Consider the following 15,684-nt stretch of genomic DNA (forward strand, 5'->3'; position numbering starts at 1 on the left):
AAAGCCCGTGCACAGCAACGAAGACCCAACACAGCCAAAATTAAAAATATAAATAAATAAATAAATAAATAAATTCATATGGAAAAAGAAAAAAGAATAAAAGGAATTGGAAGCCAGAAACAGTGCATGTCTTTCTTCTGAACGTGCATGCCAACTAGTTAAGATAAGTGTGTGGTCTCACCCTGAGTACTTCTCTAGAATATGGATCTTCAAGATCATTTCCCTGGATTTTCAGTCTAAAGTTGGTGATTTTAGAACTCTTTTCTGCACATAAAACTTTGGCTCTTGAAAATTACCACCTTGGAGTCTCTCAAGTGGTAGGTCCATTCCAGGACCCTAAAATTGCTTGGTGTTGTATTTAATGATCTGTGCCTCTGTGGACAGAGATCTGCTTGACTTAGAAACCTTCGAGAAGGTTTTTTCCTGTTGTTGAGAGATGAGATGTGATCTTCATATTGTGTGTTGATGTGAGGACCCAGATAAATGTGATCTGCAGGTGCCATGTCTGAGTTTCTGTCCAGCACTTACAGTTAAGTCTCCTCCATCCAGAGCGCCCACAGCTTTTCTCTGAAGCCATTGCAGGCACTCCTCTCTGACCCGGATGGGTTTGAAGGTTTCTTGGTCATGGGGAGAGTAGCCCTACTGGGGGGCTTTAGGGAATGGTGGTTATGCGCTCAAGAGGTGCTGCCTTCGCCCTGAAAGCAGCTGTGTTTTTCAGTGTCTCATCATTGGAGCTGGCCCCTGCGGTCTCCGCACAGCCATCGATTTATCCTTATTGGGAGCTAAGGTGGTCGTGATTGAGAAACGAGATGCCTTCTCCCGCAACAATGTCTTGCATCTCTGGCCATTCACCATACACGACCTGCGAGGCCTGGGTGCCAAGAAGTTCTACGGCAAGTTCTGTGCTGGAGCCATCGACCACATCAGTAAGTGAAATCAGTTCTTCTGTAGGATCCCACCCCTACCCTCTACTCAGTTTTCAGGAGAAAGAGTCAGGCAGATTACCAGAGGAGTTCGTACTCAGAAGCCCAGTGTGTCCTGACATCCTTAGTATCTATTGTGTAGAAAACACACTCAGCTTGGAGTCAAAATACCTGCCCTCCAGTGGTTCTGTAACCTGAGATTCTTAACTACCAGGGTGTCTCCTATGAAATGAGTTTAGATTAAGGAATTCTAACATCCTGAGCGCTTACTGAGCACCGGCAGTGGGTGGGATAGGATTGGGGCCAGGCTAGGAAACAGACTGCCAGTTTGGGCTTTGACCCTCTGGTGGCTCTTAGTCCGATGGGAGAAGCACGAGGTATGTGGCTTGCTGTGATATGCTAGGTGGGTACTCTCCTAATGTGAGAACAAAGACTCTGGGGATGGTCCTGGGGAGCCACAGTGATGAAAGAAGCAGACTCCTAGTCTGGCTGTGAGTGGCAAGTAGATAGTGGGATCCCTTTGGCCGAGTGATTCTCGTGAGGTCTGCAGCGTGGAGGGCTCCTGCTCTCCTGTCCCCTCCAAGCTCAGCCTGGGCCTGTGTTCAAGGCAGTAGAAGTTAATGCAGACGGTGCTTTTGTTTTCATGCCGGTCTGAAAAGCGGTTCAGAACAGACTGTTGTCTACATTATGAAGTTGAAGTCTTGTCTGTTGATCATCATTAATGATTGCAGGACAGCCTTATCAAGGAACTGTTGTTCTGAGCTCCTCAGATGTGTCCTGTAAACATTCAGCTACTCACCCCTTTGCTCTTTGAAGCAGTTGGCCAGCAGATGCCACTGGCCAGCAGATGCCACATTCCACCGGCAGCAGAAGCCCTCTGTGCATCTGTCGGGCTGCAATGGGTAACAGCCATCTGCAGGAATGAGATGTGCGCTAGCAGGGGATTGAACAAGTCTTTGGGAGTGTGACGTGGAACGGTGCGAAGTGGGGGAGATAGCCGAGATGGCTGCGTGGAGGACTAGCACGTATTCCTAGCTCATTGGTCACAGCCTGTAGGCAGTCGGTGTTAACAGTAGACCGAGGTCAATATATCAGCGGACTTGTCTGCCTTGTGTGTGGCAGGATTTGTCTTGGAGCTGAGAGGGTCCCACATCAGGGCCCAGACTTTCTCTCAGTGTACCTGGGGCCATCCGTGTCTGACACCTGGGAACTATTCATTGGACACTGAACAAATAAATAAGTCTCACTATGATAATGAGCAAGATTTTCAATTACTTTGAGCCTTAGTTTCTGCAGCCGTAGACCAGTGGTGGGGGGGGAATGGTAAGAGACTAAGGTTGGTTTGAGGGATCCCCTCTCAGCGTGTAAGAGTGTGAAGATCAGTGAGGGAACAGGCTGAGAGAGAGATGCTGTGGGCAGTTCAGGAAGTGAGGCAGCCCTTTGTATCCAATTGGAAGCACCCCAAAAAGCAGCACCTTTGTATCCAATTGGAAGCAATTGGGTGCCTGTCTTCTGCCTCCTGTGGTGAGTCCTGTCAGGATCGTAGGTGCTGCTCGGTCACTGTGGCTCTGTGTCAGGGAGGATGGAAGGGAGAGTCTCCTTCTGTCTCGGAGCTTTTGAGAGGTAGGCTTGTGTGTCTCTCTAGAACACCTCTTGCACTGCATTGTATTTGCCCTTGAGAAAGAAAAGAAGACGCTATGGAGCATGGCTCGGAAGAGCCGCCTGCTGTAGGTGGCTTTGAGCATCTGGATAAACTCTGCATTGGTGGACGGGGGGACCGGTGCAGTGATGCTGACTTGTCCTCTCTACCCGGTGGGCCCTCACTCCTGTAATCTTCCTGTTCACCCAGGTATCCGTCAGCTTCAACTAATACTTTTGAAAGTAGCATTGATCCTAGGCATTGAAATCCATGTCAATGTGGAATTCCAAGGACTTGTGGAGCCTCCTGAGGACCAAGAAAATGAACGTGAGTGAACAAATGAAGGAGGGATAAAAGGGCCTTGAAGAGGTGAGGAAAGATGAGATCCAGGGAGAAGAGAGGAATCTGAGGGTTGTTTTCAGAGCTAGTTAAAGGGGTGTCTCCATTTGCACAGCCTGTGTCTTTGGAGGAACTTTTGACTTATGAGGAGGCCTCTGACATAGTACTAGACATTACAAGGGCTTGGATTTGTTATAGGAAGTCGTGTGGTGAGGACGTTCCTTTGTGACCCTTCCTCGAGGCTTCTTTCTCTCTTTGGTTTGTACCCCATGCTTTTATGCCTGGTGTGTTTTTGGCGTGGGGTTTTGTGCAGTCTGCACACCTGGGTACCTAGAGATGTCTTAGATATATGAATGGGTCTGGGTGATAACCTTCATTTTGACTTCCGTCCGCAGGGATAGGTTGGCGGGCCCTGGTGCACCCCAAAACCCATCCTGTATCAGAATATGAGTTTGAAGTGATCATTGGAGGGGATGGCCGCAGGAACACCTTGGAAGGTACGGGTAGTGCTCCTGTCTCCTTCACCTGCTTCATGTGGAGGAACCTGCCAAGAGCTTGTGTCTTCAGAGGCCCCGCTCCTGAGAATCCTCACGCGTGCGCTGCCTAGGCTGGGTGAACGGCAGGCCCCACCTTCGCCCCGCCAGCTGGTACTGGACCACTTCTCCAGGGCACAGGGAGACAAGCCACCCGTGAGCAGGGAACATTGCAGGATTAAACCTAAGTTATTAAAGCAGACGGCATCCCTTTTTATGAAATGGAACCCCTTGTACTGAGTGCGGTTCTGGCCCGTCAGGTTTCCAGCGGTGTGCTAGTTGTGGGTGACTGACGTCTTTCCTGGGTTGTTACAGTCTTTGGGAGGTAAACACCTTATTTCCAGATAGAGGAGAGCTGCCGAAAACCTTCCCATTGATTCCCATCCCCATATTCCCTCATGTCTTCCTCAGTGCCCCGCCTGTGTGACGTGATCTTCCTTCTTTAGCCAGCTTTTGCCACCTCTGAAAATTTCTTTCCTTCCAGGATTTCGTCGGAAAGAATTTCGTGGCAAACTGGCCATTGCCATTACAGCAAATTTTATTAACCGAAATACAACCGCAGAAGCCAAAGTGGAAGAGATCAGTGGTGTGGCTTTTATATTCAACCAAAAATTTTTCCAGGAACTGAGGGAAGCCACAGGTTGGTGTCAATGCCTCCACAGCAAAAAGGATAGAAATATAAATACCGCTTGTGATCTTTCTCTTGGAGGGTTTGGTCAGGGGGGGTCATCAGTGAAACTGCTGTGTTGTTTGCCCGTCTGCTCCTTCTTCACTCCCGTGCTTCATTCTGAGCGTTATGCTTTCTGTGTCTCTGTCTCCTACTCGGGTGTCCTTTGTCCTCATTGCAGGGATGGGCTGCTCCTCCAGCCCTTCCCCCTGCCTGGCTCTGCATGGTGGTGCCTGACGCCGTCGGCTGTTGGAGGGGAGCTCTGGTTTGTTGAGAACCTGACTCTAGGTGTTGAGTGTGTCTTCTTTTTCCTGAGTTTGTTTGGCTTTGAAGTAAACCACGTGCTAGATAGAAATGAGGTTGTTGTATGATAGCTTGTGAATAGGTGGATTCACTTAGACATTTTGCTGTGATAAAAATGTGTGGCAGGGGCTTCCCTGGTGGCGCAGGGGTTGAGAGTCCGCCTGCCGATGCGGGGGACATGGGTTCGTGCCCCGGTCCGGGAGGATCCCACATGCCGCGGAGCGGTTGGGCCCCTGAGCTGTGGCTGCTGAGCCTGCGCATCTGGAGCCTGTGCTCCGCAATGGGAGAGGCCACAACAGTGAGAGGCCCGTGTACCGCAAAAAAAAAAAAAATGTGTGGCAAATTCCACTTACCTATTTTCCGGAAGAACATGGTTTCTTCCCACTGCATCTGTTTTTCAGGTTAATCGAATTAAAGAGCCAGTAGTGCACTCTGTACTTCCAGGCATCCAGTTGTCTGTCCTGCCCGTGAGAGTCCAGGAGATTCCCCTGTTGCCTTGACGAGCATCAAAGAGGTTTAACCAGAGAACTGACTCAAACCCTCTTACTAGAGGTTAACCTCTCCTTTCTTCCCATCCTTGTGTTTCTGCTTATGATTGATTGCTGTTGCCAGGGTAACAGGGTGTCAGGTGAATGCAGAGCAGTGTGAGGATAACCAGAGCTCCCCCCCTTTTCATGAACAAATGTGCAGGAGGTGAGGGATCAGGCTCAGGTGCCTTTTTCATTTTCTCGTTCCCTGTCTGGAGTTCTGCAACCCTGGCCTCTGTGGGCCAGGACAGTCTCTCTGGCTGCCTAACCCACCGTCATCTCAGCAGACCCTTATGTGCACGTTGTTCTCTGTTGCAGGGATCGATTTGGAGAACATCGTCTACTACAAAGATGACACACACTATTTTGTTATGACAGCCAAAAAGCAGAGTTTACTGGACAAAGGGGTGATACTGCACGTGAGTCACGGATTTCTTTTAAACCGCTTTTTATGTTGTACTGGGTCATGTGATTACCAAGAGAAAGAATTTTATTGTCTGATGAGTTTTTTCATGCAAGGGGATGAAAATGAGTGCCTCACTCATCTCCTGGGACCATGTACTTTGTACTCCTCTGATGTTTTTTAGTTTAACTTAAAAAAAAATCTTTTATGGAAAATTTCAAGCACGAACAAAAGTGGAGAGACTTGTGTAATGAACCCCGATGTGCCTGTTATCCAGCATAAGCAGTTGTCAGCATGTGGCCAGCACTGTCCCAGGAGTACCCCAGCCCACTCCCCACTCCCACTTTGGGCTGTGCAAAGCAAATCTCACATAGCATTTCATGCATAAATATTCATTTTAATTTTAGGTGATTCTGTTTGTGGTTATGATGAGTTCCATATATGACCGATTATTGGTTGGTTAGTAGGTCATCTTTTGGGAGGGGGTTATAGAGGGAAGGGAGTTAGACCAAGAAGCAAAAACTGGTGTTTATGGGAGCCTGAGAATGGTTCTGGCTTTACTGCAGGTATGGTTACAGTGCCTGGATCAGGCTATATTTGGACCTCTTTATGGCCTGACAATGAGGGCTCTTGTTCACCTAGAGCCAGGGCCAGCTAAGCCTTTTTTCCAGATGACTAATTGTATGAGAGTCCCTGGGATGATGACAGAATGTGGACGCAGAGAACCACAGGTGGATGGCTCCTTAAGGAGAGTTTCTTAAGTCTTAACTTGGTCTTGTTGGTCTGGATTTGAGAATTAACTGTCCCTGTGTGATGAGTGGAGAGAAGAGGCACCAGATGCGGTGATTCAGGCCTGTGCAGTTCCCAGCGCAGACTGGCGGCTGAATTTCAGGATGTCCTTTGTCTTTGCAGGATGATGATGAGTCGGGTGACTGCAGTCTGAGTTATGGTGCTGCCTTGTCTGCAGGCGGTGCTGGGGAGCTGGGAGCTCGTGGACCTCGTGTCTGTGTCTCAGCCCCGTGGCCCCTTATGCGTGTGAGGAGAACAGGACAGAGCAGTGGGCACAGCCCATTCTGCCAAAAGCATGAGCAAGATATATTTAGTCGGATGCTCTATCAGTAAGAAATAGCCGGTGAACCCACGGGTATGCCTTGGGACCAAGCTAAGACTTAGAGCCCATGGTGGCCACTTACTAAGTGTTGAACGAACAGTTTCCGGGACCAACCTGAGTATGTGTTTGGCTCTTACATCTTGTAGTGCCAGCGGAAAGTACCATCAGGGGCACTTGGAAAGCTTAGGGCCCACTTGAGAAGAAAGACTTGGCTCAGTGTGCCAGAGCCTCCAAAACAGAAAGGGAGTTTCTCGACCCTTTCTGTGGAAAGCCCTTTTCCCTCATCATTGTTTTTCTTTGCTGGTGGATTACTATGGGGACTTTCAGAATCTTGTGTATTGTTTTGAAGACTTCTGTTCCATTTTTCAGTGTATTTCTTCCCGGCCCCCAGGACTCCTATTGCCCCCACCTCCTCATCCCTCTGGCACTGAAGCTTTCAGGTTCTTCCTTTGGGTTCGATGAGCTATGCAAGGTTGAGTGTCCCGTGTAGGTCCAGCTGCTGCCCAGAAGACGGTGATTGCTGATAGCAGCCTGAACTATGAATGCTTTTCAGTTTACAGAGCGTCATCACATTAAATCATTGTGTTTGGTATTCAGAGCAACTCCGTGAGGTGGAGTGGACTAGACTGAAGAAGCAGTGACTTGTTCCAAGTAAATGGAAAAGCGGGTGCTCTGTTTCTAGGCGGCAAAACCTGTGTTCCTTTAGAAACAGCCTCCCCCCTTTTCTTTTGAATTTGCATAGAAGACTGCTTTGGGAACAGGGAGGGGAAGGCTGCAGAACTAGGTTCCGTCTGGCACGCGCAGCATGGCTGTGGCCGGCGGGCTCTGGCGCCCCTGCCTGGGCGTTTCCATCGAGCCTCTTCTCCCTCTGGAGATAGGACTACGCCGACACGGAGCTCCTACTGTCCCGGGAGAATGTGGACCAGGAGGCCCTGCTGAGCTATGCCCGGGAGGCGGCCGACTTCTCCACCCAGCAGCAGCTGCCCTCCCTGGACTTCGCCATCAACCACTACGGGCAGCCCGACGTGGCCATGTTCGACTTCACGTGCATGTACGCCTCCGAGAACGCGGCCCTGGTGCGGGAGCACGGTGGCCACCAGCTGCTAGTGGCCCTGGTGGGGGACAGCCTTCTGGAGGTGAGTGCTGAGCAGCGGGAGGTGGCAGTTCGGGTTGGAGGCCTGGCGAGGGGGCATCGCACTGAGGGGTAGCTCTGGGGTCCCAGCTGGGGAGCGAGTGTCTGCACTGCCACACGGTCTAGTGTACAGGGGAGGGCCCCAGGCCACGGGGAGCCCAGGCTTGCCACTGTGGGTGTCAGTTCTGAAGGCTTTGTGACTTGCCCGTCTGCAGGTTGTGAAGTAGGGAAGGGAAGGGCAGGGTACAGCTGCTCTTCAACAGCAAACTCTTTCTCTCCTCCTTAGTTTAGTTTCTCTCTTTTAAAAGGTAATTCAGGTTAATTCTTTGTTTTCTGTTTCTGTAGCCTTTTTGGCCAATGGGAACAGGAATAGCCCGGGGCTTTCTAGCTGCTATGGACTCGGCCTGGATGGTGCGCAGTTGGTCTCTGGGAAGGAGCCCCTTGGAAGTCCTGGCAGAGAGGTAACCGGAGGGGCGTCCTTCTGCGGTGACACAGGAGGGTCAGTGGTTTGCTCCTCAGGCAGAGTTCAGGTTTCTCTTTCCTTCTTCATTAGTGATGTTTTTATATTTAGGAGAGGGAAAGCAAGATAGGTATTCATAAAATTATAGAAACCTAGGGCTTCCCTGGTGGCGCAGTGGTTGAGAGTCTGCCTGCCGGTGCAGGGGACACGGGTTCACGCCCCGGTCCGAACACGGGTTTGTGCCCTAGCCGTGGAGCGGCTAGGCCCATGAGCCATGGCCGCTGAGCCTGCGCGTCTGGAGCCTGTGCTCCACAACAGTGAGAGGCCCGTGTACCACACACACACACACAAAAAAATCATAGAAACCTAAAGATTATCTAATCTAAGTGATGTTCTCTTATCCCTTTCAAATCAAATTTGTTACTGATGAATGGTATCTGAATCTTTGTGTAACATTGAAGGATGCTCTCTGATTCCTTTGTGACAGCTACATGAACAAATATTCGATTGGCCAAAAGGTTCATTCGTTTTTTCCCCTAAGATGGCTCTAGTAGCATCTTAGTTATCTTTAACTTCATTCGAAACAATTTTGTTAGATTGTATGTGACAGCTGTCATATCAGCCTGCATTTTAAAAAAGACTTATTGGGACTTCCCTGGTGGTGCAGTGGTTAAGAATCCGCCTGCCAATGCAGGGGACACGGGTTCTAGCCCTGGTCCGGGAAGATCCCAAACGCCACAGAGCAGCTAAGCCCGTGTGCCACAACTACTGAGCCTGCGCTCTAGAGCCCTCGAGCCACAACTACTGAGCCTGCGTGCCACAACCACTGAAGCCCATGCGCCTAGAGTCCGTGCTCCACAACAAGAGAAGCCACCACAATGAGAAGCCCAGGCACTGCAACAGAGAGTAGCCCCCGCTCACCAGAACTAGAGAAAGCCTGCGTGCAGTAACAAAGACCCAGTGCAGTCAAAAAGAAATTAAATTAAATTAAAAAAAAAAAAAGACATCAAAATTGGTGAATTTTTGTGTAGCCATTTTAATATTGAAGACGGAAGAAAAAAAGTAACATTTTCAGCATATTATGCTTTATCATTTCTAGAAAGGTAAAAACACACAACTGAAGCACAAAAAAAGATTTGTGCAGTGTCTGGAGAAGGTGCTGTGACTGACTGAACATGTCAAAGGTGGTTTGCAAAGTTTTGTGCTGGAGATTTCTCGCTGGACGGTGCTCCACGATTGGGTAGACCAGTTGAAGTTGATAGTGATCAAATCGAGACATTAATTGAGAACAATCAATGTTACACCACGCGAGAGATAGCCGACATACTCAAAATATGCAAATCAAGGGCTGAACATCATTCGCTCCAGCTTGGTTATGTTAATCATTTTGATGTTTGAGTTCCACATAAGTTAAGCGAAAAAAACCTTCTTGACCATATTTCCGCATGTGTTTCTCTACTTAAACGTAGCAAAAAATCCCGTTTTTAAAACAAATTGTGACGGGCGATGAGAAGTGGTTACTGTCCAATAATGTGGAATGGAAGAGATGGTGGGGCAAGCAAAAAGAACCATCACCAACCACACCAAAGGCCGGTGCTCATCCAAAGAAGGTGATGTTGTGTATATGGTGGGATTGGAAAGAAGTCCTCTACCATGAGCTCCTTCTGGAAAACGAAACGATTAATTCCAACAAGCACTGCTCCCAATTAGACCAACTGAAAGTGGCACTTGACGAAAAGTGTCTGGAACTAGTCAACAGAAAACGCATAATCTTCCATCAGGATAACGCAAGACCACGTGTTTCCTTGATGACCAGGCAAAAACTGTTACAGCTTAGCTGGGAAGTCCTGATTCATCTGCCGTATTCACTAGACATTGCGCCTTTGGATTTCCATTTATTTCGGTCTTTACAAAATTCTCTTAATGGAAAAAATTTCAGTTCCCTGGAAGACTGTAAAAGGCACCTGGGACAGTTGTTTGCTCAAAAAGATAAATAGGTTTACGAAGATGTAATTATGAGGTTGTCTGAAAAATAGCAGAAGGTAGTGGAACAAAAGGGTAAATACATTGTTCAATAAATTTCTTGGTGAAAATGAAAAATGTGTCTTTAGTTTTTACTTAAAAACCGAAGGCACTTTTTGGCCAACCCAGTACATGAAAATAGTGCATTTAATCTTCCTGTCCTTAAACTAGAGAGACTTGTACTAATGAAATCAGTGCGGTAGCAGGGGATGTACTAACATAGGAGAAGAAATTAAAAGTGACTTCGAATCCAAAGGAAAACAACAAAGTGCTTGTGAACATTGACTCTCAACTGTCAGACATTGTGAAGCAGATAATTGCAGATGAGGTAAGGTCTCGGATTCGCTTGCTAATAAAGAACAAGTGCCTTGACCAGAGCTAGAGAAAGAGGGTTTGCTGAATGAAATTAGTGGTCGATACCATTTTTAAGTCTGTTACCTAAGGTACTCTGGGTAAATTTGGTGGCAAGTTTTTTTCATCAGTGATTTTCTTAAAAATTAAACATTGGCCTACTTGCTAAAACAGCGCAGCAGTAAAGTAGAGTGAGACTTGGCTCCCTGCCCACAGCAGTGGACTTGCCCTTCTCCTTGGCCCCTAACAGTCTGGTGCCTGTGGGATCATTGAGATGGTGGGGATGGGAAGCCAGGGCTGATGTGCGGTTGGAGGCAACCTGACAAGGAGGAGGATTTGTCCCACCCTGGACTGTCAGAAAATAGAAATATTATCAGAGGGAGGGAGGAGCTTCTGGTGCTGTCACTGCTCTGAGTGCACTGTTGTTCATTGTTGCAGGGAAAGCATTTATAGGTTGCTGCCTCAGACCACCCCCGAGAATGTGAGCAAGAACTTCAGCCAGTACAGCATAGACCCCGTCACCAGATACCCCAACATGAACGTCAACTTCCTCCGGCCAAGCCAGGTAAGCGCCCCTGGCCCGTCATCCGTGTCCCAGCCACGGTCAGGACCAGTCAGACTCTGTGAATACAGGCGCACACAGCATTCCCTCCCAATCCAAGCATACGTCTTCCTGAGTTGGCTGAGGGAGGCATCTGCCGTCAGCAGACTGACCAGCTAGGGCAGCGGGTTGTCTGGTGACTGGAGGGCTCTGTCCCATCTCCTGGTTCCCGTGGACAGTGCAGGAGCTCAGCCCTCGTTCTCTAGTCAGGACGTGCAGCAGGCACCTGCGTCACTGCCACCAGTCACCGTGACCCGGGGGCTGCCGCTCACCTTCCCTGAACTTGTTTCCCCATCTGTACCATGGAGGTCACCATCCCTGCTGCTCCCAGGATCGTTGTGCAGGCAGACAGCACTGGTCACTTGAGAGAACGTGGAAAGATAAGACCCTCTGCAAGTAAAAGATACTGCCGGCCAACTCAGAATGTCTAAAGCCTTGTTACTGCACTGAGAGTGACATTTTACAAAGCATAATAATCCCTGGGAGCCCAACAATGCTGAGAAAGCAGCCCATTCAACGTATTGCCTGTGTTCTAGAGTAATTTTTTATTCACTTTACATCTAGGCCTCTGTGTTTGTGGGGGAAACCTGCTGTCACTGGGCAGCAGTAATGGCCCAGCAGAGACTGTGCGAGGGCCCTCCGTGGCTGTCTCTGAGCACAGGTTCTTACAGGTCACACGCATTTGTGTGTACGTGATCCACCGTATCCCAGAAAGGATTAAGGTTGGCGTTACACCTCCTGACTACACTTTCCCCAGCCTTCCACTTCAGTCAGTGTGCTCTCAGTCGGGAATTTATTACTTGGTATGTGATTTTCCTTCTTTACAACTTGTAAACTTCCTGCCAGGTGCGCCATCTGTATGATACTGGAGAAACAAAAGATATTCATCTGGAGATGGAGAACCTCGTGAATTCCCGAACTACCCCAAAATTGGCCCGCAATGGTGAGTCCTGGTAATGGCCTTTCCGCCGTCGAGAGCGTTCTGTGTAATTGGCTGAGCTCTTGGTGCGCACAGTACTGGCTCTCATGTACACGGTTCTCACCAGAGGTGGTTTGCCCCCAGGGGACGTTTGGTCGTGTCTGGAGACATTTTTGGGTGTCAGGACTTGGGGGGTTACTACTGCTCTGCCCCCTGTGGTACACAAGTCAGCCCCACAGCGAAGGATCAACTGCCTAAAGCAGCAGTGCTGTCGAGGCTGGGAAACCTGGTCTAAGGTGTCGCGAGGGTATAAAGAGAAATCAGATACGGTGCTGTTGAGAGGACAGGGGTGCGGACTTGGGAGCACACACGCACACCAAGGTTTTCAGGGAAGGCTTTACAGAAGAAGCAGTGGCTTCTTAGCTGAGGACCACGATGGCTGCAGGACACGGTGATGGAGGCGGAGCTCATGCGGTGCAGGCCCCTGAAGAGTTCTTTAAAAGGAGAGTGACTGGCCAGCTGCAGGTGAACTGGGACAGAGAAGGGCACTGGAGCAGAGCAGGTAGTTCAGAAGTGCGCCAATGGTCAGGCTGGCCGGTCCGGTGTTGATGCCGTGGATGAGAAGGGAGACGGCGTCCAGTCCAGCTGTGCCCGTCCGTGAAGCGTGTGGCTTGACAGCATACATGACGTCTCTGAATTTGGGTTTCCGTGTGTGCAAAGTGGGGGTAACCATGCCCACCTCACGTTGGCTGCGAGGACTCAGGGGCGTGTCGGGGTGTTCGCTGCAGCACCTGGCGTGCAGCGGGGCGTCAGAAGTGGCTGCCGAGAGCATAAGGAGCCAGAGCACTGGCAGAGTCTGAACAAGGACTCAGGGTTGAGAAGAATTGAGCTCTGTCATGGGCATTTTGAATTTGACATGCTGTTGGGATATCAAGGCAGATGTGACCACCAACAGGCAGCTGGAAGCATTTTCATCTTCCTCCACTGGGGTGTCACCTCCTTGAAAGCAGACAGTGTGTCTTTTATTTATTTTTGGCCACACCGCACGGTTCGCGGGATCTTAGTTCCCCGACCAGGGATTGAACCTGGGCCCTAGGCAGTGAGAGCATGGAGTCCTAACCACTGGACCGCCAGGGAAGTGCCCAGAGAGTGTGTCTTTGTTCACTGTTATTCTAGAACCTGGAATATTGAAGTCGTCCAGTACATATTGGATCAGTGGATACACAGACTTGGGAGACATCTGAATGAAGTGAATTTCTGAAGCCAGGAGACTTATGATGGTGACACCAGCAGGAGTTCTCTGTGTCATTTCAGGATACATTTTCCCTGAAAGACTGAAGTGAAACGGGATTTTTAGATATGCAGTTTTTATTTTGTTATGTTCACAAATTTGTTATGTACAAATGGCTTAGTATAAGGTTAAGTGTTTTCAGCTGCTTAAGGTAAGGAACAGACTTTCTTGGACACAAATAGGCGTTCACAGATTCTTCTAAATGATCTAATCTGATCTAAATGTTCCATATCAGAGCTCTTCAGATGTGATCATGAAAAATGGTTTTTTATAAAGGCTCTTCGTGGTTTAGAAGACACATCAGTGACAGGAAGACGTCCCAGTATGTGTGTCTATGTGTTGAGTTTTTCAAGATGTGACCACTTGTCATACTGAGTGCCAAGCCTGGCCTGGTCTGGCGTCCTTGGCCTTGCCTGTGTGGTCCTGCAAAGTTTCTTCACTTGGCAGATTGCTCGGTACCTTGGAAAGTGTGAGAGCAAGTGTTTAACGTGCTGCTAGGTGGAATGGAACGTTTCTTCTCGGGTGCTCCCAATGTTACCTTGAAGGGAAGGCGTTTCCTCCGCCACCTGCCAGACAACTCTCCAGGGAAATCTTAGAGCCATCACGTGTGAGGGTGACAGCTCAGCAGGTGGCACCCTTCCCGTACGTCCCTGTCCTGGAGAGTGGCCGGGACCCTGGGCTTCAGCGTGAGAGGATCCACAGCATCCACTTGTGATCTGTCATGGACGGGGCATGGACGTTGACCTCAGAGTCTGGATAAATTGGTAGTTTCTTGTCTACCATAAATTCCATGGGAATTCCCTGGCAGTCCAGTGGTTAGGACTCTGCAGTTTCATTGCTGTGGGCCTGGGTTTGATCCCTGGTTGGGGAACTAAGATCCCGCAAGCTGCGCTGCACAGCCAAAAAAAAAAAAAATTAAATTAAATTCCACTCTTATGGTACCAGTTAAGTAGCTTCTTACTTTTGAAAACCAGTGACGACTATTTTGCCCTTGCCTTCAGTATTTTTTCAACCTGGTTATGTGGATTCCCTATCAAAGCTACCAGGTGACCGCACTTCCAATAATAACATTGTTGTTGTTTTAGAGTCTGTGGCTCGTTCCAGCAAACTGCTGGGTTGGTGCCAGCGGCAGACAGATGGCTACGCTGGGGTGAACGTGACGGACCTCACCATGTCGTGGAAGAGCGGCCTGGCCCTGTGTGCCATCATCCACAGATACCGCCCTGATCTGATGTGAGAACAGGCTCTGCTTCATCTGTATTCCCACAGGACTTGCGAGTGCCCTGCTTCCAAGTGGCCAAACTCTGTACCTTTTCCTAGAACGAGATATATATAAGATACTTCTTCTGGAAGTCAGTCACTAATTTTAATTTATAGTTATATTTAAAGCTGTGTCTGTTAGGCATTATGTAGCTCAATCCAGGAATTATTAGCTGTTTGTAAAGTCTCAGCACTCAAAACGTGGAAAACCGGTTATAACACCCCCAGGCCTGTTAACATCACAGGAAGGAAAACTCTGTTTCTTGGCCCCAGGCTGAGCTCTGCGTTCAGCCAGCTCTCTCTCCAGTGCTGCTGGTCACGAGGAAAGCCTGGCCGGAGTGTGGGCTGAAGGCACGCGTGTCACTACCAGCAAAGCACTTCCTCCATTCACCGGGGCTTGTTGGCATTGTCTCTTGTCTCTTGCACTTTTTGCAAGCGTGCTCTGTTACACCCCTAACACTCAGGTGGCCTAACGCACCTGTGCGGTGACTTTTCCTCTTTTGGTCATCCTCTACTCACCTAAATGCAGACTAGTATGACAGGATGACCCAGGTCAGCTGTGGTGACCGGTGCACCTAGATTTCCCCGTAGGCATTCGTTACCATGGAAGCCAAACAAGAAGATTCGGAAACGAGCAGAGCATGTGGCATCATTTTGGCTGTATGTCCTTTCATCACTAGGTCCACTTACGGGCCCATTTTTGTGTATTTGTTTTGTTCTAATGATTGCTTAAGGAGTCCTGAAAGATCTGGCTCTCTTTTATGTTAATAAAAGAAAGGGGCTTCACCTAGTGCTTAGGAGTGGGGGTGCTGACGTGCTTGATAAGCAGAAGTGGCCTCTGTGCCCTTGTCCCTTAGCTCACGCCGAGACTGGTGAAAACTGACTTGGAGTAGGGCTTATTGACCCCTCTGGGGGGCAGGGGGCAGCCTGAGAACGACTGCAGTGGATGACACAGAAGTGCTCAGGAGCAGGGCCAGGCAAGTCAGTCCTAGTCCAGAGGGAGGTCAGGACAGAAGGGGGAGGGCAGGAGTCCCTGAAGGGAGCCTGGTGCCGAGGGGACACACTCCTGTGGGAATGGACCGAAGGCTGCCGGGGGCCCGGGCGTTTCCTCCTGACAGTGCCCAGAGCCGTGAGTAGCTAATTTGGCACCGTTTAAGCTGCCGTGACGTCACTCAGGATGAGGCCCCCCCCACAGTTTAGTAG

General features: G+C 49.3%; 1 protein-coding gene across 1 annotated transcript in view; it reads left to right on the forward strand.

Moving 5' to 3' along the window:
- MICAL3 (microtubule associated monooxygenase, calponin and LIM domain containing 3) overlaps positions 1–15,684 on the forward strand; it is a 154,090-nt gene that overhangs the window by 54,647 nt on the left and 83,759 nt on the right. Inside the window, 10 exon segments of the mRNA XM_024733153.1 lie at positions 719–926; positions 2,773–2,889; positions 3,297–3,398; positions 3,919–4,074; positions 5,250–5,350; positions 7,324–7,581; positions 7,923–8,038; positions 10,849–10,975; positions 11,858–11,954; positions 14,307–14,454. Coding sequence (XP_024588921.1) covers positions 719–926; positions 2,773–2,889; positions 3,297–3,398; positions 3,919–4,074; positions 5,250–5,350; positions 7,324–7,581; positions 7,923–8,038; positions 10,849–10,975; positions 11,858–11,954; positions 14,307–14,454 — 1,430 coding nt within the window.

The sequence above is a fragment of the Neophocaena asiaeorientalis genome, unplaced genomic scaffold (assembly GCF_003031525.2).
Source record: "Neophocaena asiaeorientalis asiaeorientalis breed wild unplaced genomic scaffold, Neophocaena_asiaeorientalis_V1.1 scaffold150, whole genome shotgun sequence".
NCBI lineage: Eukaryota > Metazoa > Chordata > Mammalia > Artiodactyla > Phocoenidae > Neophocaena > Neophocaena asiaeorientalis.